A 24818-nucleotide genomic window follows, 5' to 3' on the forward strand; every position below is an offset into this window, starting at 1 on the left:
TTATTATTAATAAAACAGTAATTTTCATGCACAAGAAAATTAAACACTAAATGGGCAAGTGGCAATACTTGCCTGTGGCAAAGACAACATTCTTTGACACCAGTCTGTATTCCACGATAGAGAACTGAGGAAGTTCAATCCTCTCCACGCCAGTGACGGCGTTATCTCCACCTCTCCAGTAGAACTCTATGTCATCAGTTGTGTAGCCATCTGCAGGCAAAGCAATAGAGTCAGAAATAACAGCAGACTCAAACATAGCTTCAAACATGCAGCTTGTCATTTGTGACAACAAAAAGAATTGGTACAGCTGGAGAGCTGTATGGTATTTTGCCTGTGGGAAGGTCTCCCAAATTGCTACACCATTACAATCTGCCTGGGAATTTTAGGCAAAATACTTAGCTTTCTTTTTATTTTACCTTTTTTTTTTTTATTACTCATGTATTATTCACTAATAGTCACAGCGAGAAGAAAACACCATCCAAGATTTAGGATATCAAATGCATTTAGCACTGAACTAAATGTATATTTACACTGATAATCACCAGAAGAAGCTTGATTATTCAATGAATACAGAGAAACATAACTGGGGCAGACCTTTTCCACTCACAGTAAACTGTGAGTTGCATCATTTCCACTAGCTTACACTAGTGGAGGACTACAGCTGAATATGGAATGTATACTGGTATTTTTTGTATATGGCCCACATTTTCCAGCCAGTAGCAGAAATGGAGCAGGTACTTCTGAAGTGCAAATATTGCAATCCTAGGACATGACTAGGTGAAAAAGAGAATGCTGTTCTTTTTGTAACACAATTTCAAATCATAAATGGGATCAGTTTGAAATCCCATGGTAGGTCCTGCACCAAGAATATCCATACATAATAAAGCATACTGAAAGGCAAGTGTATCACAGTGTTTGCTCTCTTGAAAATAAATCTGATAAAAATACAAATATTAATCTCTTGTGTTGAAGATAAGCATCCAGTCACTACCTCTGCCAAGTCAGGCAAAAATACTAAATTACTTCATTCTGTCCTCATCTAATTTTTCTAGAATGTATTAATCTATCTAGAAATGGATGACTCCTTATATCTTTTAATAATTTAAATAAACAGACAAACAAAAAATCCAAATGGTGATAATTATATGATACAAATAGTGTTTATAGACACATGTGTAAATATTACACAGTTGTATAAAACAAAAAGAACCCCAACAACTAGATCCAAACTAGATTTCACACGCATTTTCTTAGGTACGTACAGCTTTCTATTTCCAGAGTACAGTTTTGTTCATCCAGTGGGTATCTTCTCAAGTCCATCATACATGCTGCAGTGGTTGTGATTCTGAAACACAAGCATCAATCAGGTTTACCATACAGCCAGTAATCCAGGTTTTGGGTGATGGGGTTGTTTATCTTCCAAAGTGAAGATCTGAAGAATAGCTTACAGTAAGTGAGAATCTGGTCCATATTTTCACATTGAGCAGCAGCCTCATAGAGCAGCAATTACAGTGGAACAACTGGCTGTGAATTACCCTTATGCAACCAGCCCCTTTGGGGTTCAATGGACCTATCCTCATATGCAAGTATTACATGAACATTTGCTGAGATTAAAATATATGACTTTATAACAGAAACCATTAAGTCAAAATAGTCTGCTACAAATGTCAAAATGATTGCAGGTGCATGAATAACTGATTTCTTGGTTTTGTGGCAGGTCTAGGAAAAAAAAGCCCTGAAATGTTGAAAAAAAAGTTTTAAGTCCAGCAAAATGCTTTGTTTTAAATCTTACTTCCCTGGTTTTCAAATTGAAAGAGGATTTTGTTGTGAAGCTCCATATTGAATTTTAAGTTTTCTCCTCAAATAACAAAACACTTTCACTTCTCTGTCTATTTAACCATTTAGCACCCTAAGGACAGTTTTGCAAAACATTTCACTATTGATAAATCAGCATTATTTATCAACCTCTTGTATATCAGGAGAGTCAACAACAAACATGTGCAACCAGAACAACTGTCTTAACAGCTTCACACAGCACTGTCACTTCATTTTGTAGTTAATGGATTTATATATTTGTTCTAACTTTAGACAGATATAACCATGTGCTCATAATTAATCTGCAGCATATTTTGATGTTTTTCTGAATCACAGCCTTCAACAATATACATTATTATGCATCACTGTTTTTATAATGGCTTCATATAAATTATCTTCTGAATCTGACTAGCTCCATTCCTTACTGATCCTTTTTTGATATAAACAAGACATAGACATTGCACAGTTTGTTCCTAAACAAATAATATTCTAGTGATAATTTATGTTAATAAATACAAGATGGGAAAATGCCTTAAATGTGCATCTAAAAGCTGGAACCCTCAATATTAATGTTTTTTTCATGCATTTTCTCTGAAGTTCTTTCTTCTACCCATTAACCTTCTCAAATTACAGTCTTCTAATCTGGTAAACTACTTTAATATTCCAGGGCAATGTTTCAAGAGAAAAAAAAAGTAGTTAGGTGCCTTTCTTCACATCTTTCACAGAAAAAAACCCCCTATATTGTTATTATGAATATATCCAATCTATCCAATCTCAAAGAAAAGGAAATAATACTAGTGTATAGGATCTGACTGTCCTCTGAATACTCTTATGCTAGTCCCGCAGGATTTCAGGTATTAAGTATTGTATCACAAGAGGATACTTAGGCCAGCCTTCCTCCAAACTGCACCTGGGAATTGCTCTGGTTCCTCTGTTAACACAAATTCCAGTAGGCTGGAGCTGTGTACAAACAGCAGTTCCCCAGTTGCTCTGCAGTTTAGGGAAATGTCTTCTCTGCAACCAACATTTGCAAATGCCCTTCTGGAAATTCAGGCAGGGTGGTAAGACACAGGGCTATTAACTGTGGAGATGATTAATCATCTGGGTTGTTTAGCCTGGAGAAGAGAAGGTTCCAGAGGGATCTTAGAGCAGCTTTCCAGTACCAAAAGATAGGCTACAAGAGAGCTGAACTAAGACTTTTTAGAAGGATGTGTAGGACAAGGAGGAATGGATTTAAGCTGAAAGGCGGTAGATTTAGATGACATTTTATGAAGAAATTTTGAATTTCAGAGTGGTGAGGCACTGGAACAAGTTGCCCAGAGAAGTTCTGGATTCATCATCCCTGTAAGTGTTGAAGCCTCCACAGGGCTTTGAGCAACCTCATCCAATCAAAGATGTCCCTGCCCACGGCAGGATGATTTTAAGGTCCTTCCCAGCCCAAAGCTTTCTATGATTCTTTATATGTCTCCTCAATACGGTTACTAAGAGCAGCTCTAGCTAAGCATATAAAACAAGGACTAACATACAGTCTTAGAGGAGAAAACTTATTCTTAAAGCTGTGATTATTAATAAGCAAGCAATGACGCCCTTAACAAAGCCATATTGATTGTGCAATGAAAGGATCTTGCTCCTCAGTCAAATAATAACTGTGTTCAAAGTAAAACAAGTAGGCACGCTTGGAAATTGTTGATATGAAGGTTCTCTCCCATGCTTTAGAAGATTTGCCTACACTAACCTAGGTCTCATGTGGGATCCTGCAGCAGGATCCCATCCACATGAGCTAAGTTGATACAAAAGGGAATGTGCTAGCAGACACTTAACTATTAAGTTGTATAACTAGCTATAAATGCCAGCCTTACAGAACACAAATTATTAATTTTACAATATTGTAAAAATTATACAGCTGGCAAATTTATATTCAACTTAATAATTGTGTTATGACTTTTAAGGAATGTATTTTTATTTTGGTCTGTTCACATACTCTAGTGGGTTTGCATCACAAGTTCCAGTACCAGAAACTGCACATTCTTGCTCAAGAAACTTTTTTACACTACAGAAAAATGAACTAGAAAAGAAGATACAGCCAGAAATAGAAACAAATTTATCTCATTTTTTCAAAGTAAGTTTAGTACTCAGAGGTCCCTCCTGAATGAACATTCAAGCAATCAAATTTAACTTGCACAAATGCACACCAAAAGCAAATATGAATGGCTCAGGCTTGTGCATGCTCCAGGAAGAGCATGTTTACTTTTTATGGGATAGTATGGTGCCTGACACAAGAGAACAAGGTTTCAAGAACTCATCATTATGGCAGTGACAGAGGAATGATTATGAGCCAGACAAAGATGAAGTGGGACACAGACACAGACATGCACACAGTTTGGGTCAAAGCAACACACAAAAGAAATGCTTTTAACTTTTTATAATTTCCTACTCTGGTTTTCTTTCCTCTGGATATATATTCTCTTATCCTTTTCTGGGCTAATTGCCTTTGATTATACTGCTATATTGTACAGGAGCCCCATCTGTGATGGGCTGTGAGGTGCTGCATACACAACCGAGAGAAGGATATTTTATGTCCCCAAAACTTTTACAGTATGAAGCAGTCTAGGCAATACAGATACTTCATATGTGATTAGGTCACAGTCCTAACTGTTTTCTTTCTTGATACAGAAACACATTCATCCAAAAAGAATAGAAGTAAGCGTGGTTGCCTTGTCTGACTGATCACAACTAATCTTTTCACCCTGCAAACATCTATCATGTTTCAAATATGGGTAATAATTATGTGAGTCCTTTCTGATAAAATACATATATTCCTCAGCACCAGTTACTTTTAATGTTTAACATTGTACTACCTAAAAACAAGAGGTTTATGCATGAGAAACACACAAGTAGTCAGACTCTATTTTTGATCCCCAGACTATAAAATAGTTATTTCCTCTGTAGTCTCTCATGAAAAAAAGCTGTTTTATCATCATTTTCCTTGTAGATTCTTCTGAAGAAGGTAGAAAAAATTCAGTGTCGGCCAAAGAAAAAAATTCCCCAGAAATGGGCTGAACTTCAAAAAGCTCCTGTTCCATTCCCCCACTATCACAGACTTCTGCTGCAGTAGCAAAGTGCTTTCTCTAAAGCAGAGAGGAACCTTGGACGACTGAAAGTCAAGTCCTTCAAAACTGTGATAAATCCTACATTGTTCAGAAGAGAACACACATCCAGTGTGGCCTTGGGATCACTTTCAATTGTATATGTGTTGAGGAACTGCTTTGTTCTGTGGATGTTCTGTAATTGGTTGCAACCCTCCAAAATTTCACCTATTATTCTGAGTGACCCTGTGCTTTTCGGAACATAAAACTCCAAGTTCTGGCCTCAACCCACATTGCCCCTGGACTGCAGCTTGAGCTCAATGCCATTGGGATGCTCTGAAGCCATAAAAGAGGAAGCAGAGTAGTGATGGAACAACACAAAGTACAGGTCTTTAAATCCGCAGAGATAAGGCTCAGATATTTTCTTCCTTTTGATCACAATGTCTATATTTTGCCACAATTTAATTTAACACAGTCATTCTTCACATTCTTCAATGTAACTTAGCTGCTTCCTATCATGGATTCTCACCCTGGATATTACAGGCTTTCAGAGAAAAGGAAAGTGAAGAAGTGTGCTACACATGAGCCACTGGTGAAAATCCTGCTGAGCAAATCCTATTATGTGAAATGCATCTGCTGTGGACACTTGTATTTTGCAGAAGAGGAAGCCAACTTACTCAAATACACTACTCTATGACAGATAATCCTCACCAAATGTTTTTAGAGTGCTACAGAAAGACTTCCACCTATTACTAGGATCACAAGAATTCTAATCTCCTTTACTTTTTTCATTATATTGCTGTGGGGAAATTTCTTGACATAAAGAAAAACAAATATATCTCAGATAATTTTTTCTCACATGTAACCACTTGAGAAAAGCATCTTAAGCCTGTTGTGCTCCATACTGGGTCAATACCTCACAAAACAAAAGCCTCCTTTTGCTAAAACTGATTAATTACGAGAAAACATTCTAAACTTCTTTGAAGTTCCAAATTAGGCCAAGTCTACCTCTATTTTGTCTAGAAAGATTCATTCAATTCTCCATAATGTAACAGGAGTTAAAAAGGTGAGGGCCAAGACCCAAGTCAAGTAAAAAGATCTACTGTTCATAAAAAAAGAGAAGCAGGTAAAATACTGACACTGGATATGTAACACATCTGCATCACGGTTCTGATCTATTTCTGTATTAGGGACTTTTTATCCTTCACTACCTATGTGCACCAATCTTGAGTATTATCTCTGCTTAAATATACAAGAAACTTCCAACTACGGAAAAGGAGCTTTCACTGGCAGACTTGTTTTGCTGGTTTAAACCACAGGAGTAAATGAAGTAACCTGTTCAAAGAAAGCAATATTTTGATACTACTGCGTTTTCCATAAGGATTTTTGCTGGTGTAGTTAAGTTTATTAAGGGAAGGATACTTCAGCATTTCTAACCATAAAAGTTATGGCAGAAAAGAAAGAAAACACAAGTCAAACCTAAAATAGGTAGAAAGTAAGAGAATGTAAGCTCAGTTTGTACCTTTGGTTTGAAATGTAGCAATTACAGTGCTGATTCCTGATTGAAGAAATCACTGAAAGTACTGGGTCATGATCTTAGCTGTGGCTGACTCTCCCCAACCAGGGCTACTTCTACCTTTTTCTTTATAGACTATGAACAAATCAAGAGACAACATAAGCACCCACATTCAATCTTGCTGCCTGTATTTTGGACAGGATTTTCAGGTTTACAATTAATATGTGCCTTTCTGCTTCCTACAGCCAGTGGGCTTTCCAGATATGGTGACTGTACAGAAACAGATAAAACCTGACTGAAGGCGCTTCTGGCAAAATTAAGAAACATCGAGTGTGTCATTTGTTTTCTACTGGCATCTCTTAGAGTTACAGGGAAGGTTACATAATAAGCTAGCCAATGTTTGTAATAACCTTGTACCAGGAAGCAAACATCAACAACACATAGCAGCAGTGATGAAATCTTCATGGTGGAAGCACAGACCTGAGGCCGTAGAGCACCGTTCCGTCCGGGTGGAGGCGAATCATTCGATTCTTCACAGTAACGCCGTGCACAAAGGATTTCTTGTCGTTCAAGAAGTAAGTGTCAGGCACCCAAAGCTGATCTGCCACTCGGTTATCAAGCGTGAGGTTGAGAGGTATGCCAGCATAAGCCAGCCTCTTATCTCTCCAGTACTGTTGAAAATACATAGTCAAAGTGTAATCCTGGTCAGGAAAAAAAAAAGAGAAGTACAAGAGTCAACCATACTTTGTGTAACTAGGAGAATAATTTCCCTGTGGATAGCTTATTCTGCTGTTGATTAAATTTAAATTTAATATTTTTAAATGTTTAATAAAAATTAAATATTTGCATCACTTAATTAATAGTTCATATCATTCAAATATCACTCTAGACTAAGGGGGCATTTCAACTCCTATGAAATTCAGTAGATATCAGTATCATTTGTCCTGCTCCTGCTTTTCTTTCGTGTAGTTCCACTGACAACTGCCCAAAATTATCATATTTGTGGAATGAAAAATGACACAATGGGTAAATACTGCCATCTTCCCCATTTTTAAAAATGACAGATAAATGGAAAAACATTTAAAGTATTTGAAGCAGTATGAAAATTTCTGCCTGAAAAATAAGCTGAAGGTATGTTGATTATACATGTACGTTTGTGTGAGACTGCATTTTGCAGTAACACTAATATTTTCTCATCAACAGACTACACTGATACTTTGAATAACAGTAAATTGTATTGAAGTTACACAAATATCAATGTTTGGTTTTCATAATTTTGTCAGTTTTAAGGTTTATGGTCTCTACTACAAGCTGTGATCACTAATGTAAAAGCCTAAACATGGATACAGAAGCTTAAAACAACAATTTAAAAATTCTTTATTTCATTTCAGAATTTGCTAACCTGACTTCTTCGTATCGTAATAATGCTATATTGAAATGCTTTGAAAGGCTTAGATGGTAGGCCTCATTCATGAGCTTCATAGTATTATAAAACATTAAAAAAAATGCCTGTGAACATTTTAAAGTTATGTACCAGCAAAACTGAAAAAATAAATCACACAAAATAAATGAGACCGTAAGTACAGGCCATTAAAACTCTGATTTTCAAATTACAGAAGTGCCCTAAACAATAAAACACTTCATGAGATTCTTCACAAAATACTGAGAAATTTATGTGATCTCTAAACTCATTTAAATATTTAGCAGCAGGTGTGCAAGCCACAGGATACCTGCATTTGCATCTGGTTCTACAAGCTGGTGATGCGAAACCCCTCAGGCTCGCCGCTTGTTTGGGAAAAGGATGCTCAAGATTTCCAAGCATGGCTGTTGGGAATGGTCCATTCTTGTAATGGGTTTCATGTGGACACAATCCAATTCCAGGCACTGCTCCTGCCCCGTTTCCCTCAAGCCCTCTGGTCTTTCCTTGAAATTATATGAAACTTGAGCCTGCCTTTCACACTCAGAGACTTTGCATTTTTGATTCAGTGATTCATTCTCTTTAATGAGGGAGCTGCTATGGTTTAAAGAAATCAAATTTAATTGCCTAGAAAAATAAATCATTATAGATATCAAGGAAAAGCTGTTCCCATTTTAAGAAACTAATAGGGGACTTCTGAAAACAAAAAGGCCCAGTGATGGGAGAAAGGAGCCCACGTGGAACTGCCTGGAAGGAATCTCATTCCTCAAACCTCAAATCTGACATGACTGCTCAAGAGAATGAGCTCTAACCTTTTTGTCAGCAGCTTTCTTCAGCAGCTGATGGTCCCTGCTCAGCAGTGAATGAGGTGCATGTGACACTGGGCACACCTGCCTCGCTCCCATTACCATGTCACAAAGGCCACCTCTCTCCTCACATTCCCTGCAATCAGTTTTCTAACACTGATGCATTAGAACAAATGTCCTCTACCAGCTCTGTTTTGCTCTGTTTAATTAAAGCTTGTTTCTATTAACATTCAAAACTTGCTGGCTTGTATAATGGTTTGCACAGCAATGTCAAGAAATTTGGGATTATAAAAGTTGTGGGCAAAAGAACAGTACACCAAAAGCTCACTACAGGTAATTGCACAGTATATGAAGAAAATAATACTAAGAAATTAAATAAAGAAAAGGGGTGGAACTGCATAGCATTGAAAAAAATGAGCTGGCCAGCACCAAAATATAAGTGAAGCGGTAAATCTGAAAAAAAAAAAACCTAAAAACTTTTTGGGCTAGCTTTCTTTTTCCTTTGGTTTGAGATAAAATATATGGTAACATCTAATGAATTGAGTAATTAATTAGCTAAATAAAACATACATAACAATACAAGCACTAATAATCTGGCATTTTATTTTAAAATAACATTTACTGTGTCAGGGAACAACTTTACAAATTATGCACAGAAACAAAACAACCATCAAACATCCAAAACTTACTGTGTCTTGAATGAAAAAAGAACTTCCAAAACACAATCTGTAAGGTAACAAATTTCACTAGTGCTTTCTCTATTAACCGTGTTTACTTATTATATTATCTTAATTTTAAATTTTAAAAATCCCTCAACACCCTATGTCTTTTAATGTTTATGATTATATTTGCATTTTGTACATTTGGGCTCTGCCAGCCTCACCTGCTCTGAAGATGATGACAGAAAGAATTAATATGAACCATGCTTGGCCACCATCACACTTTTTCCATTCCCTCAAAAAAAGGGAGCAACAAGCTTATATAAGAACTGCAGTGAAACTGCTTGGCTGTAAAAGGAGTGATAAATGAGCAAGAAAGGCGAGTTCCTTAGGGCAGCTCCAACAAGTCGCTCACTACCTGCAGAAAATATACTTTTTAAAACCCATATGGATCAGTTCTCATTCTTTGATTAACTAATTTTCAAGACTTTGTGTGTATAAAGGAAGTTTTTCCCTACTCTAGACCCTGGAGGAAAATGCAAAAATGGTTTGAGTGTAGACTGGAAAATATGAACTAGATATTTCAGGTAAATGAGAAAATGAAGTTTTGTCACTCAGTTAGTAGTCAACAAAGTTTATTAAGGGCCACCTCCCTCCAGGGAGCTTCTGATGACTAGTTCTGATATGGAGGTCAAGAGGGTATCTCAGAAGAGATTCATACCACTACAGCTACTGCTATTGTACGTCAAAGATGACACAGAGCTGCCAGCTTTAGGAAATTCTAGATACTGCAAAGAGCAGTGGACAATTTTCTCAGCAGCAAAGACCTCCAAAAAACGTATTTTATTCTCCCAAACAATACAATGCAGCATTCAACATTTACCTCTCCAGATCCTCACAGTAATAACATGTTTCAGGTCAAGCACAGTAACAAAATCACTCAAAGCTCTGACAGCCAACAAACACAGTGCTTCTCAAGTACAGGTGAAATGTCCTGAGAATGGGAAAAGCTCGACTGCACAGGCAACACAATCTTTCTTTTGTGAATTTAAAGACCCTGAAACATCCTACAAGTATAAGAGACATGCTAGGCATCCTTGAATTTCTAGCATGGCAACAATGCCACTAATAAAAGGAAAGGAACACAAAAAGTTGTGATGGCTGTTCTTTCAATATAGTTTTCCCTGGTCAAGGGTATTGGAAAACAGCATTAAAAAACCTCAAATAGTAGGTAACACTTTGGATATTATCAAGATAAGACATTTAGATACAACAATAAAGAGGCTGATTTCACAACTTAAATAGTGTATAATACATCTGTGATCTTTGTGTGTACTGCTTATGATTTTCATATATCTTAAGCAAGAATTATAGACTAATAAATATTGTATGTGCTAACCATGTACAAAGAAATTTTAAGCCTTTTCTACATTATACTTTTTCTCTTGGACTGAGCATACCATGCAGGAAACACAACTAACCCACTCCTAAAAAGCCACTTCAGACAGATAATGTACAGTATATAATGCACTGACTATAAGACCAATTAATGAAAAACACTAATAAGCTATAATAGCAAAGGAAACAAATTACTTGTTTTCTATTACAGGACTTGTTATCTCTAGCTTTCCTCTTCTTCACTCAATAACCGTGAAAGAAAAATTTGAAAAGATAGTTTGCTCATCATAATAAAATTAACATAATTATAGCAGCAATAATGCTCTAAATTTGACTATCACTGTTTGCTGTCTTACTATATCATGAATCACTGATGTTACAAGTTTTCTATTAGCTATAAAAATGTTCCTTCAAAATGATTGCTACATAAACACTGCAATTAATAATTAAGATAGAATACTGTTAATATGGCAAATAAGCAAAAGAAATTCTTAATGCAAAATGAAAGAATATATTGAAAATTATTTTAAATATTGGAAAAAATGATGCAAAAAAGATCTATTTCACTGCTTGTGTGGGAAGACAGCCTTGTGTCTACCTGAAATGTAGTTTCCTGATTTAAATTTGCATTTGGATGTAAATTCACATCCTTGTTTTCTTGACCAAAAGACAAATGTGATTATTACCATCAGTTTCTGTATTATTTAATTTTGATGAGTTAATAAAGTAAGTACTCATTCAGTGGATAAAAATATTTATTGAAAATCCATGCCTTAGTCTCTTTAATAACTTCAAAGTCTCTTCCCTCACCTTCTACACAATTTCAAAAATTAGACATGGCTCCTGTAGTATAAAGAGCTATTTCTGCACCATTGATGATTCAATTATATTCTTCCCAATAAGCCCAAAGTGAGTTGCAAAGCCAAACTCATGAAACCTATGATTTGACAACATATCTGTAAATCTGCCTATTACCCTACCATACGCAGAAGAGAGCTGACAAATAGATTAATGAACACATTAATTCACATAGCTAAAAATGAGTTTAATAAAGATGTTTTCAGAAAGGTTAACCATAACACATCAGAATTTACCAGCACTGCTAGTCAGTTGTGTGAGATGATCACATAAACATTTTTCTCAGAATTCAAAATTTTCTAACAGCTTCAGCAACTTTCATATTAAAGAAAAAAATTATTAAAGATAGCATTTCGAATCATAGAATCATTAATGCTGGATGATTCAATGCTTAGGTATTCTAAGATCATTGAGTCCAACTATTAACCACCATATTCAGCACCAAACCTTATGCTCACATTCCACATTTACAGGCCTTTTGAACACTTTCAGGAATGGTGATTCTACCACTTCCCTGGCAGCCTGTTCTAATGCCTGAAAACTGTATTTTCACATTATATTTTACTTGTTGACATTTTGAGTTGTCCAATGTCTAAACAATACAGTTTCTTACTCAATCACCAGAAAATGGAGAAAGCCACCAAAGCCTGTTTTTCTGTAAAGTCTTTTACAAGAGAACTGCCTGATGAGAATGACTCTGGCAAAAGATGTAGTTCCTGGGCAGCCTGAGTGAAGGAGACCTGAGCATGCAGAGACACACAAACTCATTCACTCTAGTCCACCAAAGCTGCTTCTTCTAATGTTTCATGGCCCACCTGCTGTTACGGTAAAGGTTAATCTCACCTATAAGATCCTGATTTGGGCTTTTCTTTGACACTGTGCAAAACCTCTACAATACTGACAGGTTGCAAACACAGCACATGTTTTCCTGAGCATGTGGCTACAATACTCTTCCATTAAGAAACTGCTAAAGCAGCTCAATCACACTGATTTCAGTGTGACCCGTCACACATCGATGTTGTCTTGGTATCTTTTGTGCAAAATGACCATTACTGTTTTCCTCTTCTACTGAAACACAAAAGAATGGTGTTATAAAGAAGAATTACTTAGCCTCCAAGAACCTACTTGATTCTACAAAATATTTTTCCAAATAAATGTGTAATTGCATGAGTCTTTCCTGCCCCTCATACCCTCTGGCAGCTTCCACCTCCACTGATACCCCAGTGCCTTCTCCAAAGAGCCTGTTCCCCATCAAGCATCCTTGGGTGCTCCGAGGAGGGTTGCCATACCAACCAGCACTTGGCTTTCTGCAGGCAAAGAGAGCACAGTTGACATAGCAACCAGCCAAAGCAGCTCCTCCGCTGCTTTTCGGGCACAGGTGGTGGTCACTGCAGTGGAATTGAAGCTTCTGAGCAGGAATGAAGGGAGCAACCAGGTGCCCTGGGGGTACTGCCCCTAGCACCTTCCTGCCATGGCCAGCTCTTCTTTTGAAGAGCTCACTCTTCAAAATCTGGGTATTGGCTCTTTCCTCTGTGCTCCTCTGCCCACCCCAAACCGATGGGGATGCTTTCCTGCTCTTGGGGTGTTCTGTCATCCCAACATCAGAGGACACCAGCTGACAAGAAAGCAATTGCTTGGGGTGAGCTTTGGAAGGTGAATATGGAGTAGAAACAAGTTCCTGCAAATATTTGATTTCAGGGACATAAGATGATAGGAAGACAACCTGGGCTATTTAGTCCCTGACAGATGAGGGTGGGGGGAGAATACTTCAATATACCTTTTCTGATTCAGAGTATCACAGGCATTACAACACCACAGGCTTCTCAGTAATCAGGAATTTCTGTTCCCAAAGGGCTGGTCAAAGGAAAACTAACACACACCATTACACATCATGGGTATAATACTCTCTGACCCAGAGCAGAAAGGTAGCAAAAAAAAAAAAAAAAAAAAAAGAAGTATGGTCTTATACTACATCCTTGAAGAGCAGTCCAAAGAATTTGTGATAAATTACAATCAAAATCCACTTGCTGATGGACAGATAGAACAAAAAATTCAGTATCTGATAGGTCCCTCCTAAGAAAGAGGAATAGAAATGCCAGATGTATAGATGCTGTTCTTGAAAACTCTCAAAGAGATCAAGTCACAAAAAATACCATCAAATACCCTTAAAAAATACATACAAAAGAAAAATAATGCTAGGCTAAATGATTCACTGAACTTGTTTCAAGAAGTACGTATTAATGCCAACAAGACCTCATGAAATCAGGTACATTTAATTGCACTAATTGAAATCCTGCTAACAACATACAGGGAAGAAAAAATCAACTTTTATCAGCTGTCAGCTGGTTCCCACGATTGAGGCAGCTGACCTTAGAGAGATGGGAACTGACAACTAATGGATTGTGCCTCCTACACAGTAACAGGATGTGCCACCAGAGAGTTGGAGAAATGAGCTACTGCCCTATAATCTTAAAGCTGTACGTTTACTTTTTTTCAGTTTGGAGGTATGAAAAGAGGTTAAAAATTTGGGATACACCAGAAACCCATTTTAGAGAATGATGGACTTCTCACACTTCTACTTTATTCTTTCCATAAATGCATAACCTTATATCTTTCCTTTGCATTTCTTGAATTATCAATATAAATTTGGAAGGAAAAAAAAAAACCCTCTGAGAAAGCCCTGTAAGTTGATATTGTTTGTCATATTTATTCAGACCTTCCAACTTCTTAGACGATTGAATGCATGCACTCTTTTAGTGTGTGTGTGCGCGGTGTTCCAGCACAGACCCTAAAGTCGGGCATACACAGATGTGTTTTAAATACTGTGACCATAAATACATAGCTCCATGCCCCTCCTATTTTCTGTGATTAAACGTGAAAAACATTCAAAAAAAAATTCAGTAAACAGTATTTCACACTGAAAAGTCTACAGTATTTTTGTCACTACAGAATTGTAAAAAGACCATTGTAAAAGCACTTGTAGATATTTTTTTAATCACTCCAGAGTCCACAAAAAAAAAAAAATCAAAAGTGTATTTAGGGACAGAGAGCTGATGGATGCATGCACTTGGATGAAAATACATATCTGTTCACATCCACACTTTTTGGTAAAAAAAAAAAAAAAATAGTATTTACTCCATTGTGGGAAGAATTTCTTAAATTTTCTCATCTCCCAACCTATCCATTTGCTGACTCTGAGAGCCAGCCAATCTCACTGGCACTGGAGCACCAAGGCTGACACCCAAAATTCTACTTGCTGTCTGTAATTATCTGAAACAGCAGACCTTCTTACAGGAAAGCCCATTCAAGACAGACACAGTGAACAAAACACCCTTTGAGAAAGAGAGCAAGAGCCATCAAGCCATCAAATGCTTTAGCTATGCTGAACTTGAAACACAGTCTGTGTATTTTCAGTACCAGGCCTGGAGGGCATCCCCACACCCTGCCAGAACCAAGGGCCCAGGACTCCAGGTCAGCCCCCTGGGTCCATGAGCTCCTTCCCCACCCATGCCACAGCAGGGCTGCTCTTCCACAGCCCTGCCCCAGCCAGCCCTGGGCCAGCCAAGCCCAGCCCAGCCCAACCCCAGGGAGGTGCCCACACCCAGGCTGGAGCTGTCCTGCTCCCCTGCTCTGGGCTGGGGATGGGCCCTGGCTGCCCTCTGCCTCTCTGCCTTTCATGAGGATCACCTGCCACTACAGACACCTGTGGCTCTCTCTGTGTAAGAGGGTGGTTCATTTGTACCAGGCTTTTATCTGCTCATTTCAGAGAAGGGAACAAACTGGAAGAGATTTATGCCCAGCGGCTGAGGATTGCAAAGGTGATGCCTGAACTATCCTCTGCTGCCTCCTCCCTTCCCTCCAGATGTGTCACTCACACTGCCTGCCAGCTTCTCTCACATCTTCCTTTCACTCCATCCCTAATGCTAATTCCAGCTCTGCATCTTACATTAACAAAATTAGATGCATACTAAGTCAAAAGGAAAACATGCATTTTCTCACAACTCATTACAGCGGATAGGACAAACTCAACCTGTGACACGGCAATGCTCCTGAAATTCAGCAAAGCACAAAATAAATAAATGGACAAGCCCCCCCCAAATGCTGCACCCAAGAGGACATATTGCAAGCATACATGATGTTTAACATCCACACAAACTTCTTGCTGTACAGAGACCTGTGGAAGAAGTGGAGGAGAGCATGTCCTTCTGACAGCGTCCTTCAAAGATCAGGCTGTGAGTGATTTTATAGAGAAATTTCCTGCTGAAGGAGGGTCTCCCCTCTTGCAGTAGGATCTGAACATCCTGCAAAGATCTGCTAATAACTTTTGGAAGGGAATCAAAATGTGTAATTTCAAAAAGAAAAAGGAGGAGAGTTTCAAACTACAATGCTGCCTAACTCCTTAAGCCACAAACAGTACGGTCTGTAAAGACAGATATGTCCAGGGATCTGTGTCTACTTAGGATTTAGAGCAAAACTGATCCTGTAGCAGATAATTACTTTCCCTTTTGTGTGAACCTCATGCAGTTCAATAAGGCAAAGTGTACCAAAGTCCTGTACCTGCATCGGGGCAAACCCAAGCACAAATACAGGCTGGATGGAGAAGGGATTGAGAGCAGCCCCGAGAAGGACTGGGGGATGCTAGTGGCTGGGAAGTGGAACATGATCCAGCAATGGGCACTCATTGCAAAATTCCTCATATACACCTCCGCTAGGTGAACACACTGATTTCAAAGACACACCTCAAATTCAGAAGCACAGGCAGGGAACAAGTTATTTACAGAAAATGAGTTGTCCTCCCCACAGGTACAGCCTATAACCACTGTTTGTTTGCTTACTCAATTCATCTACTATTGTCAAATATCTCAGAAGCAGGAAGTGCATTTATGAGGCAAGAAATCACTTTTCCCACGAGGCCTTTGGATGGAAAAAATGTGTCTGTGTAAATCAGCATGAGCAAAGTACATTATATACCATTGCTTTCAGATAGAGATTAGTATTCTGCAGAGTCGCTCAGCTAGGACAACCAGGTGACCTCCCAAATATGAAAATTATATCCTTGACCATCAATCTACCTCTGCTCTTGCTCCAGCTGTGTCTTTCCTGCTGGCTTCAGACAATGGCATAGAAATGGAGGGTTTAGACTCATCAGGAACTGAACAAACTTTGCACAAAGTCTTTACAGTAAAAATGGGATTCAAATAAAGCTTCTGTAAGTAAAAACCAGAAAGGTCACTGAAGAAGAAGACTGAATTAAAGACTAGAGGAAACTTAAACAGGTGCAGAAGAAAATCTGGCTTTGGGATATCATAGATGGGTGAAATTATAAAAAGCTTTATATCCTTGAGAAGAAATATACAATAGAAGTTCATTAAACTCAAGTAGGACACAAGTTCATTCTGTGCCCGAAAATACCATTTAAAGATAGCACAGAAAAAATAGCAACCAGATCAAATACATGCATCCAACTATTGAAATGCTAAAGTTTTAAATTAGATAAAGAAATGAGGACACTTAGTTTTAAGAGACAATATTGACCTAACAGGAGCATGAAAGACTTGATGGAAGGAAAGGCAGTCAGTGGAAACTACAAACTACACAGGCAAGAAAAAAAGGATGCAGTATATGTTAAAGAATGCTTTGCATCAGATAATTGTTCTGAATGTTGCACATTATGGATTAAGACACCAGGCAGAACTACAGAAATATTAGAAAAAGCTGTCACTCCCTAATCAGGATGACAGTGGTGTGAGTGAGGTACCAAGAGAGATTTAAAAGACAATAAGAAAACAAATTAGTAATCAGAAACTTCAATCACCCCCACACAGACTGGGTAAATGTCAGGCTGGGGTGTGATGAAGAGACTAAATGACACCACAAAATGACTGATTCATGGAGAAGCTTTTGCTAAAAGCTGAAACAAGCCAAGATACCCCTGGCTGGGCTCTGAGAAATGTGAAGTCATGGGGCAAAATGCTGTGACAGAAACACTGCTCATTAACCTGATGGAATTGGGAAATTCTCTTTTTAAACTGAGAAAATACTAAATTAACATAAAAATAGTTTTTTAAAATAAAAAACTTGCTTCAAAGTTGGAGAAGATTGTTTATAGTCATCATAATATGATTTTTTAAATATCGAAAGCAACAGTTGAAAAACAAACAAACAAAAGCCAGAATGTTTACTTTATTACAACTAAAAATATGTACTTCAAAAATAAGAAGTCACTTCCAAAGGAGAAGAAAATAGCTAAAAAGATATACAAGAAAAGCAAAATAAAAAAGCAAGATTAAATTGCCTAAGCATTAATGTTTTAAAGGCATAAACACTTACTATAAATCATCAAATGATATTGAAAAAAAGCCTTGTAAAGCAAGAATGTTTTACATTTACATTGTTAATGACCAAATGTAAGACAAGAAACAGAGACCAGCAATTTTTGCAACAGTGGGAGGTCACCTGCAGACCTGAAGGAAGATTTTTGCAGGCCTCCATCATTCTCATAAACATGACAGACAGGAGATGAACACTGAGGTACCTACATTTGCTACAACATTTCTTTGAATAGTAAAAATGAGAGGTGTGAGTGTGAGGAGGTGCAGAAGGACAGCAGCATTCTGTATGCCTGAGTGACAGAAAAGAAAAGAAATCAGTGCTGATGCAAAGTAATGTGCATGGGGAAAAACAAAAAACTGTCCTAACTATGGACTAATTTGTAGGTTCTCAGCTAACTATTGCCACTAAGGAAAAAAAATTGTGGTATTAACCAGCATTTTTGTGATAAATCAGTTCAGTATTCTATAAAGTCAAAATAAGCAAACATTCCAACTATTTGGAAAAGAGATGAAAAGGTCAGTTTGAATATAGCTCTGAGCAACCTGATGTAGTGTAGCATCCCTGCACATGGTGGCAGGGCTGGAAACAGATAATCTTTAGGGTCCAACCCAAACTATTCCATGGTTCCTGAAAGTTTTGAAGAAAAAAGTATAACTCACGTCACTGCATCATTTTAGTTGACTTACACATTGAATACCGAGTACAGTTCAGGCCCCTGTTCCCACCAGGGCAGAGCAAAGCAAGGTACAAGGAACTGCAGCAAGGGGAATGAAGAGCACAAAACTCCACATAAAACCAGACTAAACATGCAAGGACTTTTCTGCCTACAAAAGAAGCAACTAAGTGATAAATTGAAGATATCTGTAATAACGTTGTGGAGGAGGCCAACAGCTATTTACTCCTCCTCACTTGTAAGAAACAGAGACCAGCAAATGAAATTACCAGATGTTGGGCTCTGAACAAGTGAAAGGATGCTCTATTTTCACATATATGTATATGTACATGTATCTGCACGTTTAAACTAGGTGGTTCTTACCCACTGCTTGACACCAAAAATAAGCAGATGTCCCAGGAAGCCCCTGAGCAGCTGCATAGTTTGATGCTGGAAGAATATCAGAAAACTAACATAACTTAGTCTAAAGCTACTTTTATACTATCCTAAAGCATTCATCATTGCCCATAGCAGGAAACTGAATACCAAGAAAGGCAGATTTCAGGTTTAACTTCATTTCTCATGTCTTTATCTTTTTGGAGCATGCTATGAAGTCATTTAGGACTCTGCAGTGTTGTTCAGGAGCTGATGTGACTGTCCTGTGGTGTTAATAAGCACTGCTGTCAGGGCTGACAACTTATCTTTCCCAGGAGAAAGGAAGTAGAAGTTGTAACCTGAAACACTTATACAATTCATTTTTGATCCAACTGCATATGATGATTTTGAACATGAGATTGTTGCAAATAGCACAAATATGTCAATGTAGAATATTTTACTGCCTGTCAAACCTCAGAAATTATTTTAGAGTCACTTCTTTAATGATTTTGAGTGATATTCATGTTCACTTTATTTTGTCTAGCATCTGCTCCTGGCAAATGTAAGCAGATGTGTCTAATTATTACCTTTTGATACTTGTATATGCATAGCATGAGTAAGATCATGAAGAAAACAGACTTTTGCAAAGAGAAGGCAAAATACCTTTGAAGCCAATGACATGGCAATGAATCAGATAGCTAAAATATCTATTTTATAGTTGTGAAGTTGGCAAATAATCACAAGCCATACATTATTCCAAGAGAAAAAATAGTTTGGAGATGATAGATACATATGTAAATTTAAATTAGGCTGGAACTCGACATCAGAACCATGTTCTTTCCAATTTAAGCTCACGAAATCATAGAATATCCTGAGTCAGAAGGGATCTAGAATCATCAAAGTCCAACTCCTCATGAGTTGATCAACAGAGGTAATATCCTTGACTTTACTTTTCAACTGTAACACTATTCACATTTTATTTCAGTGGGTTTTGCCTATTGAAAGATTTTCAATTGGTTAAAACGCCAGTTAAAATGGTGCTTTTTAACACAACACAACAATTACAGGCAGAAGTTTAACCATAAACCCCCTGTAGAACCTCTAACCCCACAACTGCTTGTGCAGCTTCTCTATCTCCCTCACATACATCTATAGTCTTGGATTTTGGGCCATTTGTTGACAGTGCAGCTCCTGGACTTGCTGCTGTGTTCAGGGACAAATTGCTAGATTCTCTGGAATCTTTGGGTTTATAAAAGGTATGTCAGAAAGGGAGTGTGGTGGGTTTCTAGGGTGATATGATCATGAAAAGCTGAAATCTGACAACTGCTGCGAAAGCAATGCAGTCTCAAATCAAGAGGTCGTGCTATTCACACCAAATGCAAAGTTGGTTATGTTATCTCATACACACAGATCATGCCAGCAAAGGAGGAAATATTTTATTTTAAAGCATCTATTAAAACCACAGAAAAATTCCTTTAGCAGTTTTAATTTTAAGAATGCTTGTTCCACTATTATGTCACCTGGTTTTGTCCACAGTATGCAGACTAAATGTCTCTCTGCTTATGACCAAGTATCAAAATTTGTACATGGTATAAAACTTGAAAATAGTTCAAATAATGTTAGATGAGAAAGATGTACCTAAAACCATATTGCATGCCAATATAGATCATTAGAGAAGCTAAACATAGTTGTTCCTCCACCTTATTGTACTATATTCAAATTTGATCCTGTTTCTATTTATACAAATACTTTTCCTCTACTATTGGCTACTTTTTGTGACAGCTACTATAGTGTTTATCTTTTTCAAATTAGTTTTGCTATTTTCAGCTACAAGCAGAAACAGAATTATCAAATTATTAATTGTATAAAATGAGAACATAAAGTAGCCTGTATCTTTAACTCAGAAACTAAATGTAAATCTATGTGTAATATAACCTAGCTTTACATTATCTCTTTCACGTTTGTCCAGGTTCATCTCACAAAGAATTCATTCCTATATGACCAGCTGTTCTACATGGTCCCAAATCCAGCAGCTCACCTTCAGAGTAGAAGATGCTGGATGCTGAACACATTAAACTATCTGATGCTACAGTGGGAAAAGAGATCTCAGAAATTTGGCTGTAATGACAGAAATGGATGCATTTGAAAAACATGGTTGATTGATTATCTTTTACAACTAACTGTAACAAATGTGTTTACACTAAAAAAAGAACTGACTTTCTTTGAACTCAGACTCTGTTCCCCAGCTAAGTGATTTATTCTCTGTTTAGAAAAAGGCCTTTGCTTGAGTTATTGATCTGTGCATTATTACTACAATAGCATGACATGGTAGACATATTGCAAATGGATTCATAAAGTGGATCCCTGATAATATAATGACTAAATACAAATAAGAAGAATTTATCTTTCCTACCAGGAGCACAGATTATACATGCATTTGTACGTGCACACATGCAGTCTTTAAATCCTGGTTCCATGCTACTGTATATGAGAGAGACACACAGTGCCTTTCAACCACACTAACTCATCTTTTCAGTAACACGGCTTTCCTGCCTGGGCTTTAAAAAGGTTCTGGGTTATAGTCAACATTTAAAAAAAAACTAATTTGTGATTATTAACAAGCCACCTGAAATACATGAAGGATTGAAGCTGCTGTTTCAAAACCTTTACCTGCGGCTATGAATTCTAGAAAGCTAATTTAATTAGAAGTGATTTTTAAAATATCACTAGGCAATATTGCTTTTTTTGAGAAGAATTACTTATTTCACACACTTCAAATTTTCAAAATCGATTGACATTTCTTTGCAGGAATAGTCTTCAAAAGTCTACAAAATGCAATGCCATTTGGCTGTTTCCATAAAAGACAATGACAAATTATATTGAAAACTGTGGAAAATTAGCCCCTGCCTTACATAAGACTAGACTTTCTTTGACTGTCATAGTTTGGGGTACACTTCAGTTACTCTACTAAGTTAAGTTCTCTTTTCAGTCAAAAGGAATGGAATTATTTGAAACTGGGGAACACAGAAAAGGAAAGTTGCATGCCCAGGGACCGAAAATAATAGCTGATCGGTCAGTAGAAATCACAGATGATGAAGCTGGGTATTTGGGACAGTTACAAGAGCACCAGGCATATGTGCCTAGTGATATTGCTATTTCATATCAATGAAATGTATATGTGAAAGATGCTACTATAATCCTAGCATGCAGCAGGAGATGGAAGTCAAAGTGCTACTGCACAAGGTATTGGTTCAAATTTCCCCTAAAATACTCTGAAAAGTTCTGGTCACCTTTCTTCAAAAACTTCACTTGGGGAAAGTGTAGGGGAAGGGCTAATGAAAGCCCAAGGGAAGAGAGCACCTGTCTTCTGAATGAAACGCTGGCTTGTTTAGCTCAGTGACATGAAAAATGGATTGTATGGTGACTCCATCCGTGCACTACATGCACTGTTTCCTTTCAGACTGAGTAACCAGAGATGGACAGATCATGTGCATCCACATCTTAGCAAAACACACTGTCAGCATGTATCTGCTTTATTTACTTTGATCCTAAGGAAGGAAATACTCCATGCTCAGATGTAACTGAAGACAGTGTACAACTGACTGCCTCAAGAACTGCCCACACACAGTTCTTCATCATTTAGCATTAACTTTCCACAGATAGTCCAAAAAACCTCCAACTTTTATAAAAAAATAACTAACAGGTCCTTTTTTTTTTTTTAAAGGTGTTAGGGGCAGTTAGGATGTAGGCTCCTAAGCCACCACCTATGAACTCCTTACTGAAGCTCTGTGGAAACAAATTGTTCAAATTTTAATGGGAATTCATTAGAATAATGTAATCAGATCTTTTTCTTATTTATTAGGAAAAAACCATTAACTATATTTAGAGACATTAGTTGCCTAATTAATGTTGATCTGATTCACTGGTTGCTGTCATTGATTGCTACTAAGTAAATATTCAAGTAGTGCTAAAACCAGAAAATCTGAACTAAACCAGAAGCTGTGGGACTTGTCCAAGCACTCTCAGGGTTAAAACCACAAAGCTACTTTTATATATATAGCAATCCTGCTAAAGTGTGTACTTCACACTGCACACATATGCATTTGGAAACCAAAACACAGACCTCAAGAACAGTGAAACCACGAGCACAAAGTCTGCTGATATTGGAGGGATGATAGCAGCAAGCTGCACCTATGCAGCCTGGGGAGACACCATGGAGCTGATGGGCTGCCTGACCAAAAAAAGTGACATAAAGGCTCAGGAGTGTGAGAAAGGGAGACAAGACCCCACTTTAAGGGTGCAGTTTGAGTAGCAGGGGACAGGAGCTGCAGCCCTTTGTGCTCTTGTGATTTGAACTGCAGAGTTTCCTAGGAGTGGTCTAACGGCCCAGTACAAGGTCCAAGTGTGACTGATTTACACGGAAGAGCTCATGAGGGGCTGATGAAGAAAGAAGACACAAAGCAGGGCTAACACTCTTCTTTGCCATCCCAACACCTTGCAAAACCAGGGTGTAAGCTACAACGCAGGTATAAGCAGTTTCTGCTTCCAGACTGTTTCTACATCATCGTGTCAGGATCATGTTTTATTTTAAGTATGCTTATTCTGGCATTCAAGGGTTATGCTCACTTTTGACTGAAAGGAAGCATCACATGGAGAAAGTATTGACAAAAACCTGGAGCAACAGTGATGGTGTACAGCTTACACTCAAATACTGCTAATTTTGCACTTAGATAGGATGAAAGCACATTCACGGCTTTAATGGAGACCTCTGGCATGTCCATGCCCAGATAAGCATTCTCTAGAACACAGCCACAGCAGAAGAGCTGCCCATTTTAAATTATTTCTATCATGTGATTCAGATTCTGGACTGAGCTCAAACAGACAATTTACAGATAATGGGCCACATTCAGCTAATATGATGCTATTAGAACTCTACAAGTTCTGATGGGGTTGTACCATCATCTCCTGTGTAAAGGAGATGTTAATTTCTCCCAGTAAACAATAAAATAATGATTTATGTTGAATGCTATGATGCAAGATTAAATACAACCCAAAATTAAACATGTATTTTTCCCTTCTTTCTGGGAAAGCATTTAATTAGCTTTTTCTGTTGTGTTCTGCCTGCTGAACATTTCTTTCTCCTTCTATAAACTGTGTTTCTGCTCAGGCAAATTTTTCATTTATTGATTCTTTTCTTTTTACTATTCAGCCTACAATCATCCATGATACAGATTATGTCGCTGGAGCTTTATCCTTTTTGCCTTATTTTTGTTTCTGAGTATATCTAATTTGATCTGTGCTTTTAAATGCATTTCTCCTTCCATGGAAATCATATTTCTTCCTCTAAATGTATTCCCCCATACTTGTTTCTGCCACTATGTGCTTTTTAGATTACCTTTGTTACAGTATTATCAAACCAGAGCAATAGATTCCTCCTTATTTCTCTGCTGTGGATTTAGTCTGGATTCACACAGATATAACGGTGCAGAAACTGAAATAGAACATTTTAATGTGTTGGGATCAATCTTTTTCCAGAAGCCAGTACTTGTATTTATGTGAATGTGTTTTAATAAATATTTCTCTTCCTTCTGAAAGTGCTGTGAATAACAAGCAGTCATGGAATTCTGCAGGGGTGGTCTTAGAAATTTGGCTGTTCGCTGGCTTTTATGATTTTTCTGTCCATCAACTGTGTTTATTCACTGTTAGATGAAACCAGTTTAAATCTCTCTAATCTAAACTTCTCTAAAACACAATGGTAGTAAATATAACTCCCTGCCTTGGAAATAAAAAATCTTTGAAGCTACCTAAAAACTAACAATTTTATCAATATGCTCGAGTCTTTACATATTATCTGAGCTACGTGGACGCATATTTATCAGGACCACAAATTCAATAGACAGAAG

The 24818-nt window shown here is 37.6% G+C and overlaps 1 protein-coding gene across 2 annotated transcripts in view; it reads right to left on the minus strand.

The window, feature by feature from the left end:
* GABRB3 (gamma-aminobutyric acid type A receptor subunit beta3) overlaps positions 1-24818 on the minus strand; it is a 112853-nt gene that overhangs the window by 26593 nt on the left and 61442 nt on the right. For both annotated transcript variants that reach the window (XM_041468502.1, XM_041468503.1), the window contains exons 4-6: positions 6898-7118; positions 1263-1345; positions 73-210 (exon numbers count right to left, since the gene is read on the minus strand). In XM_041468502.1, coding sequence (XP_041324436.1) covers positions 73-210; positions 1263-1345; positions 6898-7118 — 442 coding nt within the window. The remainder of the gene's footprint in view (positions 1-72; positions 211-1262; positions 1346-6897; positions 7119-24818) is intronic.

The sequence above is a fragment of the Pyrgilauda ruficollis genome, unplaced genomic scaffold (assembly GCF_017590135.1).
Source record: "Pyrgilauda ruficollis isolate IOZ18807 unplaced genomic scaffold, ASM1759013v1 scaffold22, whole genome shotgun sequence".
Classification (NCBI taxonomy): Eukaryota; Metazoa; Chordata; class Aves; order Passeriformes; family Passeridae; genus Pyrgilauda; species Pyrgilauda ruficollis.